Source organism: Bos grunniens, chromosome 27 (genome assembly GCF_055505025.1).
Source record: "Bos grunniens cultivar Pamir isolate PY7600 chromosome 27, Bosgru_T2T1.0, whole genome shotgun sequence".
Taxonomy (NCBI): domain Eukaryota; kingdom Metazoa; phylum Chordata; class Mammalia; order Artiodactyla; family Bovidae; genus Bos; species Bos grunniens.
This window is the reverse complement of record NC_141191.1, coordinates 35,229,609-35,249,102: the sequence shown is the minus strand read 5'-3', so window position 1 is coordinate 35,249,102 and position 19,494 is coordinate 35,229,609. Positions and strand designations below refer to the sequence as shown.

At 55.7% G+C, this 19,494-nt stretch overlaps 1 protein-coding gene and 1 long non-coding RNA gene across 27 annotated transcripts in view; one reads left to right on the top strand and one right to left on the bottom strand.

The window, feature by feature from the left end:
* Nucleotides 1–18,423, top strand: part of FGFR1 (fibroblast growth factor receptor 1) — a 50,098-nt gene extending 31,675 nt beyond the window's left edge. For 2 of the 25 annotated variants that reach the window (XM_086380255.1, XM_086380247.1), the window contains exons 3-18: nucleotides 3,405–3,671; nucleotides 5,028–5,111; nucleotides 5,376–5,548; nucleotides 7,233–7,356; nucleotides 8,324–8,514; nucleotides 10,819–10,963; nucleotides 12,885–13,088; nucleotides 13,900–14,044; nucleotides 14,242–14,363; nucleotides 14,871–14,981; nucleotides 15,492–15,682; nucleotides 16,270–16,392; nucleotides 16,546–16,616; nucleotides 16,822–16,959; nucleotides 17,128–17,233; nucleotides 17,415–18,423. In XM_086380255.1, the coding sequence (XP_086236381.1) occupies nucleotides 3,405–3,671; nucleotides 5,028–5,111; nucleotides 5,376–5,548; nucleotides 7,233–7,356; nucleotides 8,324–8,514; nucleotides 10,819–10,963; nucleotides 12,885–13,088; nucleotides 13,900–14,044; nucleotides 14,242–14,363; nucleotides 14,871–14,981; nucleotides 15,492–15,682; nucleotides 16,270–16,392; nucleotides 16,546–16,616; nucleotides 16,822–16,959; nucleotides 17,128–17,233; nucleotides 17,415–17,591 (2,372 nt within the window). In that variant the 3' untranslated portion in view covers nucleotides 17,592–18,423. Of the gene's footprint in view, nucleotides 1–3,404; nucleotides 3,672–5,027; nucleotides 5,118–5,375; nucleotides 5,549–7,232; nucleotides 7,357–8,323; nucleotides 8,515–9,520; nucleotides 9,672–10,818; nucleotides 10,964–12,884; nucleotides 13,089–13,898; nucleotides 14,045–14,241; nucleotides 14,364–14,870; nucleotides 14,982–15,491; nucleotides 15,683–16,269; nucleotides 16,393–16,545; nucleotides 16,617–16,821; nucleotides 16,960–17,127; nucleotides 17,234–17,414 lie in introns of all 25 variants that reach the window. The other 23 variants (XM_086380244.1, XM_086380245.1, XM_086380248.1 and 20 more) reach the window with 13 other exon arrangements.
* LOC147343782 (uncharacterized) lies at nucleotides 12,160–16,157 on the bottom strand. Of its 2 annotated transcripts, XR_015156211.1 has the most exons (3): nucleotides 16,037–16,157; nucleotides 14,437–14,696; nucleotides 12,160–12,990 (listed from the first exon to the last, which is right to left on the bottom strand). It is a non-coding gene; the product is annotated as an uncharacterized LOC147343782 (long non-coding RNA). The 2 variants fall into 2 exon arrangements; XR_015156210.1 differs by lacking the exon at nucleotides 16,037–16,157 and having other exon boundaries at nucleotides 14,437–14,874.
* Nucleotides 18,424–19,494: the final 1,071 nt, after the last annotated feature.

Here is a 19,494-nt window from a genome sequence, read left to right as displayed (position 1 = left end):
TGGAGGCTTTGACACACATCCAAGAGCACTATTAGCCATGAAAAAAATCCACCGGAAACCAAGAGCCGTAGGTTTTGGTTCAAATTGAGAAGAATGTTTTCAGTTCCCCTAAAATTTAGTCTTTGCCAGATGCTAACTTCAAGACCTACTGAGTATTTTTCTGTGTTTCTGACATTGTCAGGCACTGTGGGAAAACTATAATAGACCATTCTATTGGTCTGAGTTGCTTTCTGTTTCTTAGGCAAGACATGGACACTTTTGACAATTAGGAAAAGATACACCCAAATGTCCATCAGCCAACAAACAGATTAATAAAATGTGGTATACTCACACAATGGACTATTGGCCACTAAAAGGAATAAAGTACATGAGACAACATGAAAAGAACCTTGAAAACATGATAAAAGAAAAGAGGACACACCAAAAAAACTATATTGCACAAGTCCATTGATATTAACTATCTAATATAGGCAAATCTATAGAGACAAAGCAGATCAATGGTTGCCTAGGCTGGTGGAGGGGGAGGGGATAGTCAGTGACTGCTAATGGGTATGGGGTTTCTTTTGGGGGTGATACAAATGTTCTAAAGGTAGATTGTGGTGATAGTTGCATTCTGTGACTGTACTAAAAAGTATTGAATGATACGTTATAAATGGGTGAATTTTATGATACGTGAGTTATATCTCAATAAAGATGTTTGAAAAAGCAACAGTGCAAGATGGCATGGAATTAAATGCAAATTTGTGCTATTCAGATGGTAACTGTTTTTACAGAAAAGGAGGGTGGGCGTCTTGGATGGTGCACTTTGAGTAGGTGGGTAGGAGAGTTCTAGAGAGATGCCTGACAGCCTTGAGCAGAAGTCAGTTTTGTTGTGGCTGCAGAATACGGTTAGTGCAGAAAACACCCAGACTTGGCGTGGAAGGCAGGGAGAAGACGGTTGCATGGGGAGGATGGAACAGACTGAGAGGAGCCTTGACGGCAAAGCATGGGGTTAGAGTTCACCGTCTACACAGTCTTCGATATTGATCAGGAGAATGAACGGGATGAGCACACCGTGGCATGGAGCATGGGGCTGAGCTTGACCTCCAGGGACTGGGACAAGAAAGCTGGCTCTTGAGGCTTTATCTAGATCGTGCAGAAGAGTTCTGTTTGCACGTCCTGGCCAGGAAGATCGGGGAGTTTCAGATCCAAGTGGAATCAGCCCGAGCTGGCCCCAGCAGAGCCAAGTGTCCCTTTGTTGCTTTCTCTTGGGGCAATGCCCGTGTTCTCCCTGCTACCTTTTTGTTTCTGAGACCTGTCAGAGGCTAAGAATTTGAGTTTACCGGAGTTTACTGTTTGACCAACGGCTGGTACAGATCATGAGCTGCAAAATATTTAATCAGTGAGGTCATTGCAGGAAAATGAGATTTGATCCATAGGAGCGTCTTCTGTTTCCCTAAGGGTCAAGTCTGAATGGCTTTTCTTCTGCCTCCTCTTGGCAAAACCACAAACCATTAAAAATGGAAAGAATAACTTTTATTTTCCAAGACCCACAAAAGCTTATTTTTAATCAGTGTGTGGTCTGCTCACCTTTGCGGTGTGCCTCTTGACCTGATTCACAAAAATAAATGAGTGCGGGCCCAGTGGTTTGTTTCCAAACCCTTTTAAACCAGCACCTCCTTTTTGATGACTCAGTATTTACCTAGGATTTAAGACAGAGCCCTTGGGTCAAGGGGCACCCGGCCTGCAGCCGTGGCCTCTGAGCCTCGTCCGAGGCCTCCCCCCACAAAAAGCTACTGTTAGTCCCTGGTGCCCAGGACACATTTCATCGGTGAAGTTTCTAGCAGAAACCTGTTGGGGACTTCAGAAAGAGTGGGTTAAAATGAGGTGGTGAAGGAGAAGCGGAGTTTGGAAGGGAAGACAACGGAGAGACAGTGCATCATCGTCAGATTATTCAGCAAGCCTTTCTTGGTAGCTCTTGTGGGCCAGGGCCCTCCTGGGTAATGGGGTTTGAAGGTAAATGTGACATGTTCCCACTCTGGCAACCTTATCGAGAAAGGGGCCTTTCCTCCAGGGTGACAAGTGCGAGGGGAGGGCCCCTGACCCAGACTAGGGTCAGAAAGGCCTTTGAGGCAGTTTCCAGCCAGGCTGAGAACCAGAGGGTGGGTGGAGAGCCAGGCAGAGACGCCAGCGCGGCGGGGCCAGGTGCCTTTCAGAGCCTCCCAAATCCGGGACCTGCAGGGGGGCTGCCAGCAAGCCTCTGATGGCGAAACGGGGGTAAGAAAGAAAGAAGGCTGCAGAAGGCAGTAGAAACCAGGCAGGTGGTGGGTGTGAGCTACTTCAGGTGTGTTGTTCTGGTGGAGGCCGGGCAGAGGGCGGAAGATGCCAGGAGCAGACGTGCAAGTGCCGAGAGGGGTGGGGAGATACGTTTCTCTGTGTTCGTGTGGACGGGGTGTGCTTGGGAGAAGACGGATACGCCCGAGGCTGGCCTTGTCCTGTGTCCGGCCTCAGGCCTTCCTGTTGGCGCGAGTTCAGCGTTGCTGGTAGAGAGGGATGGGTGTTTGGACCCCCGGGCTTGGGGTGGGGTGGGGGAGCAGTGCCGGGGAGTGGGTGTGTGTGCCTGTGTGTCAGGGGAGGGCAGCGGAGAGGAGGTTGGGGGCTCGAGAGGGGGAGCCCTGCAGTGGGACGAGGAGAAAGGAGCTTTGTGTGGAGCGGCTTTTGCTGCCAGGGCAAGTGTGGGTTTTGTGGCAGCTGCCGGCCTCCGTTCCTAATATAGTCAAAAGCTCCGAATCCTCTGGCCCAACACCTGTTAGCCTGAGGCTCCCCTGAGCTGACCTCTCCTCGGGCCGTCTCTCCCACATATACGCCCTGTGCATCGGACTCCTTGCGGGGCTCCAAGCACCCCTCAGTACTGATCACTTGAATCTAGAACCCCACCCATGACACGCTGCCCACCACATGGGGGGCTGCTGCATTTTGGTGGAGGCTTGTTCCTGGGGAGAGGGGTGAGGCTGCCCCACCCAAAAGTGAACAGTGTGTTCCCCTGGGAAGCGGCCGCTCTTGGTAAAGAGCTGTGTGTATGGGGAGGGGGTGCTCTTAGACACCCAGGGGTCCTGGGGAGGGCCAGAGCTGCCCCCGCCACCAAAAGATGTATGGAAACCCACTCTGAACCGCTTAATGCTGCTGCAGCTGCTTCCTAACTTCGCCTGTCTTCCTTTGCCCTCTGGAGGAGTAGGGTGGATGGGAAGCATTGGGAGTGCCCAGGGAGCCAGCCGTCCCCCCGACTGACCCGCCACCCCAGCTCCGTACCCCGCCCCCCGGGGATGCTGCAGCTCTGTGCGGCCGGCATAATGCCTTTGTCTTTCCCCATTCCTCCTGCTCCCTTGCTCCCTCTGCCCTCTTCCTGGTCCCTGCGGCGGCTGCAGCCCAGCCCTGGGGAGCCCCTGTGGAAGTGGAGTCCCTCCTGGTCCACCCCGGTGACCTGCTGCAGCTCCGCTGTCGGCTGCGGGACGATGTTCAGAGCATCAACTGGCTGCGGGACGGGGTGCAGCTGGCGGACAGCAACCGCACGCGCATCACCGGGGAGGAGGTGGAGGTTCGGGGCTCCGTGCCCGCCGACTCAGGCCTCTACGCCTGCGTGACCAGCAGCCCCTCCGGCAGTGATACCACCTACTTCTCCGTCAACGTCTCAGGTGGGTAGCCAAGTCCACCCTCCGCCTCTCTCCTGCAACCCCCCGCCTCCCTCTCTGCTGGTCTCAGGGGGAGGCCGGTTTCTTCCTCTGCCGTCATCCGCGCCCTCCCCTCTGCTGCAGAAGCTGCCACCCACTAACATCGCTCCGGCCCGCTGCGCGGCTTAGCTCTCAGGGGGTGACTCGGGGTGCTGGCCTCGGGTTGGAGAGCGAAGGACTGCCTGAACCCACCTCGGCGGTGCTCGCTAACACCCCTTGGGGGGAGCAGTGAGACACGGTGGTTTCTCCAGCACAGCCTGCCCAGGTCATCGGGGTGCCCCAGGGCTCAGGCAGCTTCCAAACTCTTGTTCCCTGGCCGTTTGGACTTGGTGCTGGGCTTAGTCATCAGCGCCCCCAGATTCGTGGTGAGGTCCCTGTGGGATAGTGGATGACCCAGTTGCACCACTGTAGTCACGGCTTGATGGGAGACACGTGTTCTCTAACTTCCAGACCTGTGTTATGGCAGCCAGGGAACCCTAGAGCTCTGTGACTCAGGGGACTTGCCACTTGTAGGATGTGACTTTTACAAAACCTTAGGATTGAACCGCATAGAGCTGGAATTCTCTTTACACCACTTATGCATCTCAGGCTGTGAGCCTGGCCTCTCCCCCGCCCGCCAAACATCCTCTAGAATGCCCCCTCCCCAGCAGAGGGACATGCCTCCTTCACTTCCCTCCAGATGCCCCCAAAACACTAGAAAGGACTGGGGAAAGATCTGGCACGAACCCTGATGGGTGACCACACACTCAAAGGAGTGGATACTTGTTGGGGGCAGGTGTTGGCAGCTGCCCACTGTGTCGTGGGTTCCTGTCCACTGTGGTTGAGAAGCGCAGTTCCCCGACCTCAGCGGACACGTGCTAGAAACGTTGCAACTCCAGAGAGTTCACCCCAGGGCTTCGGAAATGGCTTCTGGCCATAGTGCCTCGATCTGTCTGGGTTTCCAAAGGAGGGTTTGGGTGCCCTGGCTGCTGGTTCTGAGATGCGGCGTGAGCCTCTGAGTGCAGGGTGGACTTAGGTTAAAGAGAACCCCACCTATCCGTGATGGGGCAAAGGCTTCGGGGCAGGGAAGGGCAGTGTGTTGGGGTCGGTGGAGGAGGGGGACAGGCACAGGGCGTGCAGTTCTTACATAAACCGTGTCTGTCCCGCAGAGGGACGGACACTGAGGGAGGCGTGGTCTCAGGAGGCTCGGTGGGGAGTGGTCGCTGCGGTCGCCTGTTACTGGACTGGCCCTCATGTTCCCGGGGTGGCTGTGGACTGGATGCGAGCTGCAGCCTCTTTTCCTGGGGGAGGGACCTCAGCGCCCCCTCCTTCTTGCCCTAGATGCGCTCCCCTCGTCGGAGGACGACGATGACGACGATGACTCCTCTTCGGAGGAGAAGGAAACAGATAACACCAAACCAAACCGTATGCGTGAGACACTGTTTCCTTCCTTTCTGGCCTCCGGGCCCGGGGATTGGGTTGGAACAGAAAAGGGAAAGCTTAGGCAAACGACTGGAGAAGGGAGGGGTAGCAGGGCACATGGGAGTCACGACAGGCCACATGGGGGACCCTGGGGGACCACCCCTCTGGGGTCTGGACCGGTGCGGGCATTGTTCACAGGTGGCGAGCAGGTGGGTGGGGCCTCCCCCGAGCCTGACCAGGCCCTGTCTCTCTGCTCTCCCTGGGCAGCCGTGGCTCCGTACTGGACGTCACCAGAAAAGATGGAAAAGAAACTGCACGCAGTGCCAGCTGCCAAGACAGTGAAGTTCAAATGCCCTTCCAGTGGGACCCCGAACCCCACGCTGCGCTGGCTGAAAAACGGCAAAGAATTCAAGCCTGACCACAGGATCGGAGGCTACAAGGTATCTGGGTTTTTATGAAAGCTGGAGTAAGGCGGGCAGGAGACGCTGCTTAGAAAATCCTTACTTATATGCCTTTAATTGTTTTAAATAACACTCTAGAAAATTTTCAAATACTAAAAAAGAAAATAAACTTAAATCTTTTTAGTCTTTTTTTCTACGTATTTGATTTTTGCATGGTCAATCACATTGACTATCTAATTTCTTGCCAGTTGTTAAGGTTATGAGTCTTTTGCCATGTATTTGAAAGATGATTTTTCATGGCTTTATAATATCCCAGTATTAATTGCCCCATAATTTAATGAACTATTTTGTGATACTATTTTCCAGTTTTGCACTGCTGTAAATAATGTTATGGTGAATATCTTTGTAAAGTCTATGTCAGTATTTTAAAATACTCCTCTTTAGGGACAGATTGCTGGAAGTTACTAGAGCAAAGTATAAGCATTTTTAAGCTCTTGATGCATGTTACCCAATTCCTTTTTTTTTTTCCCTAATAAAGTTAGGTAATTTTATTCATTTGTTCACTTATTCATTTTTTACACCAACATTTTGTGGATACATGTCTTTCCAGAAAATGTATTAGGCAGTAGAGTTCAAAGTCCAATGGGAAGACATAAAATTTTACTGTGACATTTGCGCTAGTGGAAGATGATGTAATGAGTAGGGGTGTGATTTTTTTTTTTTTCATTTTATTTTATTGTGGTAACAGTTACTTTCTTAAAAGGGAAAATGAATTCGCCCTCCCATAGCAGAGTATGAGAATGATAAACTGGCTATACTTTTGCCAACAAATTTGACAGGTGAGAGTATCAGATTGTTCTCTGTGGGCTATTTTGCTTAGGAACAAACTTAGAATTTTCATGTGTTACTAAGTGGTTTCCATTTCTTGCTGTGGAAATTGTTCAAGTCCTTTGCCTGTTTATAATTCTAGGAAGAGTGTATTCATCTAATCCTCCTTTAAACCCTGTGATCATTCTCACCATTCCTGTTTCTCTCCCATCTCACCTAGCTGCTCTTTTCTCATTAATCTTGCATAAGAAAAGTAGAGGAGGGGCTTCCCTGGCTGCCCAGTGCCTAAGACTCCTTGCTTCCAAAGCTGGGGGCCTGGCTCTGTCCCTGATCAGGGAACGCGATCCCACATGCCGCAACCAAGACCCAGAGTAGCCAAATGACATAGATGTTAAAAAAGGGAAGCAGAGGAAATCAGAAAAACAAACTGTTTATAAAGTAACTCAGCCAGCAGTTGCTGTGTGCAGCACCCTGTGCTCTGGGTCTTATGAGGCAGCGTCCTGCCCAACAGGGTCCATCTAAGGGGAGCGCGGCACCTGTGAGGACTGTGAAACGAGACATCAAGGGTGGACACGGCTGGACTCTTAGCAGGAGGATGCTCTGGCACAAGAGCAGTGTGGACAGGGGTGCAGGGCTAGGAAAGTTCCCAGTGTATCTGGGAGGGCTCCGAAGGCACATTTGTCCAGATTGCAGATGGCCTTGGCCGTGGCAGGCAGACTTCCCGAGTCCTCACACCCCTCTGCCTGATGCCTTCCTGCAGAATATGAGTGGGCTGGGATGATGGTCCCCAGCTCCCTGTGCAGCCGGGCTGCGTGCTCTGACTGGAGGGTGCGTGGCTTCTGCCCACCTTTCCCTCCAGACCCACATTGGGGCCCTTTGGCATGTTTCCCCTCAGGTCCGTTATGCCACCTGGAGCATCATTATGGACTCCGTGGTGCCTTCGGATAAGGGCAACTACACCTGCATCGTGGAGAACGAATACGGCAGCATCAACCATACCTACCAGCTTGATGTTGTGGGTAAGAGGGTGGCGACAGGAGGAGGAGTTTGGTGGAAGGAGCAGGGATGCGGAGAACACAGCCTGGGAGCCAGGTTCACTTAGGGGTGGAGTCAGGATTCTGACTTTATTAGCTCCGTCACCTTCCTTTTTCAAACCTCCCTTTTCTTATCCATCAGTAGAGTTGGGAGGATCAGTGGTACCACAGGTTCATTGTAAAGGGAAAGGTGCTGTTGAGTCTCTCCTGCAGGAAGTGACTGGCATAGTGGTGGTTAATCTAGCTTAATAGTAGCTACCACTCCACAGATGCGAGTGGTCTGCCGGGTACAGTAAATACACCACAGGCAATTCTTCTAGCACCCTGCAAGGCAGGCGCTGTTGTTCCCGTTGTACAGAGGAACACACTGAGGCTCAGAGAGGTCAGTCCACGCAGACTCCAGGCACTGCACGAGACACTAGGAAGAACGCCGTGCCTCTTGGTGCTGTGGTGCAGCCTCTGTCTTCCAGAGGCTCTGAATCTCATTCTCTGGCAACCTTAAGGTAAAGAGTTTCACAGCCAGTGTTCTGCCTTGGCTTTAAGAATATGGTATGCAAAGAAGCTTCTGGGGAATTCCCTGGAGGGTCAGTGGTTAGGACTCAGTACTTTCCCTGCCATGGCTCGGTTCAGTCCCTGGTTGGGGAACTAAGATCCTACGAGCCATGCAGTGCAGCGCCAAAAAAAAAATATACAAGCTTGTGATCCAGGAGGTCTGGGGTAGGACCTGAGGGTCAGTGTTTCTAACAGGCTGGTGAAGCTGGCGCTGCAGTACCCAGACCACACTTTGAACAGCAAGAGTCTGAGTGACTGTGGGTTTAGTTACGGGCAGGTAGGCTGGGCTGAGGTCCAGGAATGTGTCTCTGTGCTGGTCCTTGGGATGCTCTGTCAGCATTCCAGCCAGGAGTGGCCACAGCAGGGCCTGACGACCCTCTCCCATCCCGTGCCCTCCCAGAGCGGTCCCCTCACCGGCCCATCCTGCAGGCGGGCTTGCCAGCCAACAAGACGGTGGCCCTGGGCAGCAACGTGGAGTTCATGTGCAAGGTGTACAGTGACCCGCAGCCCCACATCCAGTGGCTGAAGCACATTGAGGTGAACGGGAGTAAGATTGGGCCGGACAACCTGCCTTATGTCCAGATCTTGAAGGTAATCCTGGCTCCGGTCTCCGTGGGCTAGGCTCGGGGAAGGAGGCCTGTATCTCCTGGGGTCCAGGTGGCTGGGGTCCGGCTCAGTCCCCGCGATCGGGCCCCGGTCCTTCTGCTGAGTCCAGCTTCCATCTTATGTGGGGCCCTGGCCACTTTCTGAAGGACCAGTGGCAGGTCGTAGGTGAAGGCTCGTGGGGCGCCGAGGGCTGGGGGTGAGCACTGCTGGCTTCTGAAGAGCTTGGACGGTGACCGTGCCCAGGCTTTCAGGTCAGCTTCTCCGGGAAGGCATTGGCACTCAGCTCTCCCACCGCCCACTACCACAGCCTTCCCAGCAAGCGTCTCCCGGTCTCTGCCCTGCTTCCGGAGTCACGTCCTTTCTGGCACGTGGGCACGGTTTAGCTTAGGTAGGGCTGGAAAAGCCAAGGCCACGGGTCAGTCCTCAGTGGTTTCAGGAGTAATGGCACTTTCTTCTTTTTTTCCTCCCACTCCCAGACTTCGAATGTCCCCAAATGCTCCATTAATCCAGGGAAGCTAATTGCCTAACTCTCCAGTGGATCTTGCAACAGGAAGTAGCCAGAAGCTGGGAACCTGCTTTCCCTCCTGGTCCCAGCCTTAGACCTCCTCCTCCCTGGCTTGGCTGTTCCAAAGATTTCCCAGCCAGCCGCCACGCTCCTCACCTTGGGCCCTGCAACTGCAGTGTAGGAAGTGGGCCCGGGGCCTTGGACCTTGGCTGCTGTCTCCATTGGCAATCTCTGCCCTCTTCCTGGAGGAGGGGGTTTAACACAAATGAAACATTTGCTTGGGGCAATGATTTTTTCATTCAGTTTGTTTTTCAGTCACATGGATTTTTAAAGTCCACTTTTTTGTCCTGCTAACAAGGGAAAGAGGACAAGTGTTACCTCAGCCTCTTGCCTTAGCTCCTGGGCCCACCTTAACACCACACGGGAGCAAATACGGCCACATCTCCGTGTTGGCCCAACTGACGGCGTGTCGTTGGTCTGTTCCAGCATTCGGGGATAAATAGCTCGGATGCGGAGGTCCTGACCCTGTTCAATGTGACAGAGGCCCAGAGCGGGGAGTATGTGTGTAAGGTTTCCAATTATATTGGTGAAGCTAACCAGTCTGCGTGGCTCACAGTCACCAGACCTGTGGCAAAAGGTAACGGGGAGCTGGAGGGGCCCCTGTGCTGGGGTTTGATGGAGGCCCTGAGCTGCCAGGGCAGCTGTGGGGAGGCCAGCGCCCCACTCTCCCTGTTAGCCTGCTGTTTCTAGTGCCCGGAGCCATGGAAAAATACCCGGCCTGGGGCTGGATTGGTTCGGCTCTGTGTTGGTGTCACCCCTCTGCGCCTTGTGTGTGTTCTTGGCTGCGTGTCGGGTGCGTCCTGGGTGATCCTGGAGACTGAGGGTCCGAGTGATGGCGAGGAGAGAGGACCAGCATCTGTAGTGATGTGAGTGTGCGTGTGGGGGATGTGGATGTGAGCAGGGTGTGTGTGGGGGGAAGGTGTGGGGGTGTGTGTGTGGGATGTGGGTGTAAGTGTGAAGGTGAGTGTGGGGAGGGCTGAGTGTGTGTGTGTGGGATGTGGGGGGGTATGTGTGTGAGAGGGTATTTGTGTGGGTGTGAGTATGGGAGGGTGAGAGTATATGTGGGGTGAGTGTGTGTGTGTGGGGTGTTATGTGTGGGGTGGGGGGGTATTTGTGTGGGTGTGAGTGTGGGGGAGTGGGTGTGGGTGTGTGTGGGGGCTGTGTGAGTATGTGTGGTATGTGAGGGGGTATGTGTGTGAGTGAGTGTGTGTGAGGGGTGAGTGTATGTGTGTGTGGCTGTGGGGTGTGTGTGTGAGGGTGTAGGGGGGGCTGTGAGTGTGTGGGATGGGGGTATGTGTGTGGGTATTTGTGTGGGTGTGTGCGGAGGGGTGAGTGTGGGTGTGAGTGTGTGTGTGAGGCTTGCAGCCCCCTCCATCCCTCCTGTGTGCCCCCTCCGGAAACCAAACAGCCCTCGCGCCGGCCCATTTCTCCATGCGCTCGCACCGCATGCTGGGCTGGGCCGGGGCTGCCGCGCCTGGTGACGGGTGTAACCAGCCATCCGCGTCGTGCCGTCAGGTCTGCCGAGTTCCTCCTCAGGCTCTCACCCTCTTCCTCTAACAGGTCTCTCGCTGCCTGGTGATTTTTGTCTGTCCATTGTTGCAAAGGAGATGCTGGGGAACCTTTCTTCCTCTGGTTATTTTTTTCTTCCCCCTTTCCTCCTCCCTCCCTCTCTGAGAGGTCTCCGGTCCCGGGCTTGTCCATGTGGCTTCCGTTGTCTCTTCTAGACGGCCGGAGTTAACACCACCGACAAAGAGATGGAGGTGCTGCACTTAAGGAATGTCTCCTTTGAGGACGCGGGGGAGTATACATGCTTGGCGGGTAACTCTATCGGACTCTCCCATCACTCTGCATGGCTGACCGTTCTGGAAGGTATACACTGTCCTCCTCCTCTCGATGTCCTGCCCTCGCCAGGGGCACGGGGGGAGCATGCATCGCAGGGTTGGGGGAGACACAGAGCCGGGCTCCATACGCAGCAGGCTGCTCCGGCAAGTCATCCAGCCTGTCATTTGGCCTCGTGGGTCGAACCTTCTTGGCTCACCCCCAGAGCCTTCCTCCTGGTGCAGGATCTCAGATTGCTCTCACTTGTGGGCCTGCCTCCGTCTCTCCCCCGGGCCAGAGTGATGCATGCGTGGGGTCTGGATCTAACCTGCAGCCGGGCTCTCCTCCAGGGCAGGCTCCTTCCCTCCTCGGGTCCAGTAGTCTTCCTTTATCGCCAGCCCCCCGAAGTCTCCGAGAGGCTCCCCCTGTAACTGAATATAGGTGCTCTGAAGTGAGGGGCTTGCCGCTCGGAAGCATCAGTGCCCTCCACCCTCCCCCTTGCTGATCTCGGTGGGCAAGGTTCCTCCAGACCCAGACAGTGGACTTGAGTTGCTTTGAGCGAGTCCTTTCCCAGGCAGCACAGGGGGCTCAATGGTGCCCATTTATCCTTTGGCTCCCAACACAGCTCCTCTCCAGAGGGGGCCGTGGAGGTCGGGCCAGGAAGGCAGGAGCCTGCAGCCTGGGCAGGGTGGTAGGCTGGTGGCGTTGGGGCTGGAGCCGGGCGTGGTGCTACTCATCCTGCGGACTCTGGTCTCTTTCTTTGTCCCTCCCTCTCCTCCTCTGATAACGTGCACCCCCACTGGAGGCACAGAAGCGTTTTCTGTTTTTTTTTCCTCATCACTGTCTTTGTCCTGTGTTGTGCCTCCCGGTGGATGGTCTCTGTTTCTCCACGCTGGGGAAAGAGAAAAACAGAAACACTTCTCCCTGTTATCAGTTCTGCCGTCCCTCGTCGCACCTCGGAGAGTTTTCTTTGGGCTAGTTTGGGGTCATGCCTGGGGCCTCCTGGGGGAGGTCCTCGGGGTTGCTGGCCCCTGCGGCTGGCGGGGGTCTTTAATAGGGGAGGGGTGGGGGAAGGGATGTCCTGCTGGATGGGACCCTCCCCACCTCCGTGCGAGAGGGAGAGGCTTGAGTTGTCTGGGCTTCAGTGAGGGTGGGAGGCGGGAGAGTCTGAATGGAGAAACGAATAAAACCCTCTCCCTGACTTTGCTCAGTGTGAGGAGTTAGACCTGTGAGTGGAAGTCTTAAGAGATGTTTCCATATTTATCTTTAATAATCCAGACGACATTTGCAAGCGAAGTTCTGTCTCCAGTTTGGCTAGGTGTAGACATTTTCACATCTGACCTGATAGAGATGACATAGGCAAAGCTGAGCAATGAAGTCAGGACATACGCTGGTTTTCTTGTTTCCTCCCTGCATCATTGTCTTTGTGTTATGAGTGCCACCGGATGCCAGGCGCTGTGGCCTGCAGACATGGATGAGGTGCCACCTGGGCCCTCAGGGTACCCCTGGGCCATCAGTAATGAAAGGCCGATGGATGGTTTGCCGTCCCGTGATAGTGTTGACGCAGTGCTCGGGCACTGTGGAGAAGGGCCGTGTGTCCATGGGAACACTGAAAGAGGCATCTAGCCCAAGTGAGTGCTCAGCTGTCTCTTGCAGGGCACCAAGTACCCATCCAGTCCAGCAGTCCCTGAGCCAGGAGGGCTCCTGAGTTCGTGGGCATGGGCATCGGCTAGCAAGATACAGTCCATCCCTCTGGGGATTCAAGTCAGGATCAGGGAACCTCACAGATCCCAGGATGTCTGCTGTGTGCTTAGTGTCAGGACCCCAATCCCAGCTAGGACCTAGCTCGGTTCGTCTCTGCCCCAAAGATTCCCAGAGTTTAGGAGATGGATGTTGAGTTTCTTAGGGAGCCGGGACCCTAGTGGACCAGCCCTGCCCTGAGCCCACTAATGTTCTGTTCACGCTGACCCAGCCCTGGAAGAGAGACCGGCGGTGATGACCTCGCCGCTGTACCTGGAGATCATCATCTATTGCACGGGGGCCTTCCTCATCTCCTGCATGGTGGGGTCTGTCATCATCTACAAGATGAAGAGCGGCACAAAGAAGAGTGACTTCCACAGCCAGATGGCCGTGCACAAGCTGGCCAAGAGCATCCCTCTGCGCAGACAGGTAACAGAAAGTAGACGGGGGGTTCGCACGCTCTGCCTTGCCCTGTGCATCCTCCCTGCGCCCCAGGGGGGTCTGCAGTACCCGCTGCAGGGTCCCTGCTTCAGACTTTGGTGTCCGGCTTCCGGGTGGCAGCAGGGGAGTGTCCTAAGTGCTTGGGATCAGGCTCCAATTTCTTCTGGCCAATGAATCCTGTGAGCCCATCTTATCTCAACCACGGTGCCCTGCTCAGCCAGCCTGGGGACTGGGAGATGGTCCTCACTGGGCTGAATGCCTAGTTGATATTATGAATCTGAGCTTCCCCTGAGGGCCCATTAGGGGTGCAAACGTGCAGAGGAGAGGAGCTGAGCTGGATCCCAAGATGCCCTCTCGCTCCTGTGCATCCGCCTCCCCCCATCCCAGGAGATGAACAGAGGGTGAAGGTGCGTGAAAGGAGAAAAGGAGGCAGGCTTCGCTCCGAACCGTGCTAATTCTGGAAGGGGCTTCAGGAGTCAGGAACTCCTCATCCACAGCAGGGTTTTCACATAAGGGTGAGGACAGGAAGAGAGTTGCTCTTGCAGTGATAAGTTACAGAATGTCAGGCTGTCATGCTCATGTGAAAGGCGAGTAATCCAAAACCCAGAAAGGAGTTGGTGGCAAACATCAGTGTTAGAACCTCGGTCTTCCGACCTCCTGTGGCCTTTCTGCCTGTGCTGGGGAGGGAGCACCAGATGCCAGGTCCACACCTCTAACTTTAGCAATACGTACTGAGCGGGGAGGGGAGGGACCTGCCGCTGCTCCCCTGTCCCTGCTGGAAGGGTGACCCCACGCCTCCCTGCAGGTGTCGGCTGACTCCAGCGCGTCCATGAACTCCGGGGTCCTGCTAGTTCGGCCCTCGCGTCTCTCCTCCAGCGGCACCCCTATGCTGGCCGGGGTCTCTGAATATGAGCTTCCCGAAGACCCTCGCTGGGAGCTGCCTCGGGACAGGTAACCCCCACCCCCCACCCAGGCTCATTATTCTAACGGGGGCAGTGGTGTGGGCTCAGACCTTCAGGGGAGCATCCAGAAGTGACTGCCACCATCTGCTCTTAAGTCAAGGGAACTGGAGGCGGAGGGGGAGTGGGGGTTCCTGTCAGGTTTGAACGTTGCCACCCCAGCTTATCCCACCCTTTGTTTCCCCGAAGACTGGTTTTAGGCAAGGCCCTGGGAGAGGGCTGCTTTGGGCAGGTGGTGTTGGCGGAGGCCAGCGGGCTGGACAAGGACAAACCCCACCGTGTGACCAAAGTGGCCGTGAAGATGCTGAAGCGTATGTGGTGCCTGTGTCCCTGCAAAAACGACCCCTTCCCTTGCCAAGCAAACTCTGGGCCTCAGGCTATTACCTGCACCTGCTCCACAGCCTGCTGAGGTTGTCCTGGAGTTGGGAGGCTTTGCACACCCCGCCATCTCACCATGACCTCACTTTGTTCCTTGGCGTCCATCATCAGGTGGTGACCCCAGATCCTTTCTTTTGGCAACGCCGGCAGCTCTCATAAGAGGGAAGGGGAGATAAATTTCGATGTGAAAAGGAGAGGGGAGGGACTTCCTGGCAGTCAAGCAGTTAAGTCTCTGCACTTGCTCTGCAGAGGAAATCCCACGTGCCCTGTGGTGCCGCCAAAAAAAAAAGCCAAGGAGGGGGAGCGCGTAAAGAGAGAAGCAAGTCCCAGAGGAAAGGGACCCCTCGGTGTTCACCTCACCCCCCCTTCCTTAGTTTTTGTCCTGTCGGCCTTCCTTCCAACGCAAATGCTTCTCCATCCCCTCTGCTTTGTCCATGCAGCGGATGCAACAGAGAAAGACCTGTCGGACCTGATCTCCGAGATGGAGATGATGAAGATGATTGGAAAACACAAGAACATCATCAACCTGCTGGGGGCCTGTACACAGGATGGTGGGCGCCTTGCCTGCGGGCTTCCACCCATTGCGGGGAGGGGCTCAGGCAGGCACTCAGGCTGCTGCCATCTGTCTGTCAGGGAGAAGATGTCTAGCTGGGGCGTCAGGGATCGGGCATTTCTCAGCCACGAGGGAAGCGGGTTGGGGGGAGAGGCCGGTTTCCATAGTCAGAATGTGTTTCTCGGGGTCCGTCCCAATGCCCACGGGGGTTCATCTGAGAGTCCAGGCACCTGGATCCACACACACCATGTGGCCAGAAAAGGTGACTTGCTCCAGTTGAGGTCAGGGCTCTGGCCCCAGCTTTACTTGGGAATGTCCTGGACTAGGCTGAGAAGAATGACTGCCCTTGCTTTCTTTGGGGAGTGAGATGAATTTCTGGAGCTCCCCTCAAAGGGGAGGTGAGGCCTGGGGAACAGGCTCGCGATATGCCTTGGGGTTCCTCCGGGTGAGGCTCAGCACGTACACCTGCCCAGCGGCCCTGACGGCCTCTCTGCGCCCGTGTCCCCAGGTCCCTTGTATGTCATCGTGGAGTACGCCTCCAAGGGCAATCTCCGAGAGTACCTGCAGGCCCGGAGGCCGCCAGGGCTGGAGTACTGCTACAACCCCAGCCACCACCCCGAGGAGCAGCTCTCCTCCAAGGACCTGGTGTCCTGCGCCTACCAGGTGGCCCGAGGCATGGAGTATCTTGCCTCCAAGAAGGTGTGGCTCCTGACGGCTCCCCTGGGTAGCGTGGGATCCCGGGGGGTGGCGGGGACATCAGAGCCAGGAGAGCTACGTGGCCTTGAGGCCTTGGGATTGGGCTGGACCAGTGTGAAGTTAGAATGATGATGCCTCAGCTGTAACTGGTTACAGGGAGGAGATGAGGTCCTGTGTGACAGTTAGGTGCAGCTTTGGGTGCTGGGTAAATGCTGCTTTGTTTGAGCCCAGCCCTGTATGGATGTACTTGGCCGGGGAAACAGGGCATCCCCATGAGAGCTCATATGCACACTGGACAGAGAGGGGTTCAGCTCACTGCCTGCATGTTGAAAGCCAAGCACCGGGAGGAAAACATACCTGGAGGGTTTGCTGAAGTGATTGGGCGGCCCAGAGCTGGGGGTGTTTGGATGTCTGGCTTTGACCTACAGGAGAGGGACCCTGTAGCAGGAAACTGGATGGTTCCGGGGGCCGATGGGTGGGGAAGGCAAGGGCTGGTGAGGGAAGTGGGCCCACAGGCAGCTGCTGACCCTCCCTTGCGCCCCACCTCCACCCCCACCCCCCAAATCCCTCTTGTCCTCCGGGCCCCACAGTGCATCCACCGGGACCTGGCCGCCAGGAACGTCCTGGTGACGGAGGACAACGTGATGAAGATCGCGGACTTCGGTCTTGCTCGAGACATCCACCACATCGACTACTATAAAAAGACAACCAATGTAAGTGCAGGCGCTGCCCGTCCTCTGCCCCAGGACTCCGAGCCGCTGGGCTACCCCCACCCCGACAGGCTGGGTGGACGGGTGAGCTGGGTCCAGCCCTACGTCCGCCCCTGCCTGCCCCGGGCCACCCCAGTGTCCCCGTGCTGCTTGCAGGGCCGACTGCCCGTCAAATGGATGGCACCGGAGGCCTTGTTTGACCGGATCTACACCCACCAGAGCGACGTGTGAGTCTGAGATAAGCAGTTGCTGGGGAGAGCTTCCAGGGTGGTACAGCTCCCCATCCTGTCTCAGAAAATGAACTAAACGTTGCCCCTTCACTTTGTTCCCAGAGGTTGACCCTCCATGGTCCCCTGGGGTCGTGGACTTGGGGGGAGAGGTGGTGAGGTCAGTGGGGGGCCCTAGCTCTGCGCCCACAACGCTCATCCACAGGTGGTCTTTTGGGGTGCTCCTCTGGGAAATCTTCACTCTGGGCGGCTCCCCATACCCTGGGGTCCCCGTGGAGGAGCTTTTCAAGCTGCTGAAGGAGGGTCATCGTATGGACAAGCCCAGTAACTGCACCAACGAGCTGTAAGCCTGAGAAGAGATGCCTGGGGTCCTGGGCTGGGCTCTGGGGGCGAACTGGGCTCGGGGCATAGAGGGAGGAGTAGGAGGCGCGCAGCCAGCCGCCCGCGGCCCGTCCGCCCTGAGCCTGTCTGTCCTCTCCCCCACCACCCCGACCTCGCCATCCTGCCCCAGCTACATGATGATGAGAGATTGCTGGCACGCGGTCCCCTCTCAGAGACCCACCTTCAAGCAGCTGGTGGAAGACCTGGACCGCATCGTGGCCTTGACCTCCAACCAGGTGAGTCTGCCCTTCCCAGACCCTGTGTGCCCACCGGCCCGAATTCTCGCGGGATTCATTCCAAGTTCTCCCGGGATTTATCCCTAGTTCTCGCGGGGTTCATTCCGAGTTCTCGCGGAATGAATCCTGCCGCCGCGGGAAGGAGAGTGCGGGTCCTCCATCTTTTTGTCTCCGCCCTCAGGAGTACCTGGACCTGTCAATGCCCCTGGACCAATACTCCCCCAGCTTCCCCGACACCCGCAGCTCCACCTGCTCCTCCGGGGAGGATTCCGTCTTTTCTCACGAGCCCTTGCCCGAGGAACCCTGCCTGCCCCGACACCCGGCCCAGCTGGCCAACGGCGGACTCAAACGGCGCTGACTGGCCCCCACACCCCGCACCCCTTCCCGGACTCCATCCTCAACGCCTTGCCCCTCCTCCCGCTGGACTCGCTGCCTCCCCTGCGCTCTGCTGGCCGGCCTCCCTGAGGCCCGCACCCCGAGCTCCCCTCCTCTCCTCCTCCCAGCCTGACAGAGGAGCAGGGAAGCCGGTCCTTGCTGATGGCTACTACGTGGCCTGCCAAACGCTGGACCAAGACCCCCTCCCTGCCACCTGGAGGGTTGGGCAGTGAGGGCTGAGCCGCCCTCGAGCGAGAGCCGACTGAGCTTTCCTGCATTGGTTTTGCCTACTCTGCGCAGCCCATGGCCCGTGTTCTGTGGCAGATCCTCGGGCCAGAGCGGGAGTTGGGTGTAGGGGTGGTCAGCGCCCGGGCCTCCGCAGGCGACCTCTGTTCCAGACGGATAGTGCCAGTGGTTTATTGATTCCGAAACTAATTTGCTTTGCTGACCAAATACCTGGTACCCGAGGGTGGGGACGCAGAGGCCGGGAGCCGGCGGCGTGGCCCTGGGGCCCAGCCCCAAAGCAGGGGCTCTGTACATAGCTACGAAGAAAACACAAAGTGTATAAATCTGAGTATATATTTACATGTCTTTTTAAAAGGGTCGTTACCAGAGATTTACCCATTGGGTAAGATGCTCCTGGTGGTTGGGAGGCATCAGTTGCTATATATTAAAAACAAAGAAAAAAGAAAAAAAAAGAAAATGTTTTTAAAAAGGTCATATATTTTTTGCTACTTTTGCTGTTTTATTTTTTTAAATTATGTTCTAAACCTATTTTCAGTTTAGGTCCCTCAATAAAAATTGCTGCTGCTTCATTTTTATACGGGCTGTGTGACACGGGAGAGGAGGTCGGCTGTGAAGGAGCGAGGCTGACGGGCTCTGGGGCTGTCTGTCCCAAGGTCTCTTCCCCATGGGTCCTGCTCCGAGGCCACTGGACAGCCCTCCTTCCTCTGCCGGGCTTTGGGAAAGGCAGGGAAAGAAGGCAGGTAGCTGTGTGGTGGGCAGGTAGAGGGGGCACTGGGCCCAGGGCCAGGCCCCACCGCCCCTCCACCACACGTTTCCTTGTGGGGAACGTGGAGCCTGTGGGGTCTGAGAGTCAGACAGGGAGCTTAGGGCCCAGCTGGGAAGAGCCAGGAGTGGGGCTGAAGTGATGGAGAGGCAGGCCACGGATAATTTGACCCTGGGCGGCAGGCACTTAGACCTAGATAGTGGCTCCTCCTCTGTGTGGGTATGGTTCTGCCTGTGCTGCTTTGTCAGGGAGGACCCGTCACCTAAGACCAGCTTTACACCCAGGGCTCTGGCATGTCCATCATGCCTACCCACCCCCCAACACCATTCTGAATTCCAGTGATAAGACCGCATGTGCTGGGGCTAGCACTTGGCCTCCTCCAGTTCTTCCCGTAGGAACTCCACCCCAGCCCTCAAGAAAAGGAAGACATTCCGTGAAGGTGCATTTTGGCTGCTGGGGAATTTTCTTCCTCTGCCCCCACCAAGTAGGTGCCGGCTCCTTGGAACCTTAGGGCTCAGGCTGTAGTTCTTCCTCTGCCCCCAAAGCTTGCTCTTCGCTAGATCCCTTCTGAGTATAAAAGCAAGTCCAGTTTCGTTTGGGAAGAATCGGGTTGCTCCTGAAGTTTCCTTTCTGAGCTGTTTCTTGGCCCCTTTTAGTGTTGGCTCATTATAAAGTTCTGTCTTCTGCTGGGTAGCTCTGTGAATATGCAACTGTCAACATATTCTGATTTGTGTTCACGTTTGAGGAAGGCATACATTGGTGAAGAACAGAATCAGGAAATGAATTTTAGCTTTTAAAACCATTTGTGGGACACCTTGTAGTGGTGCCTTTCATTGTAAAATACTGATGATAGTTTGGGCCCAGGGTCATGTGAATG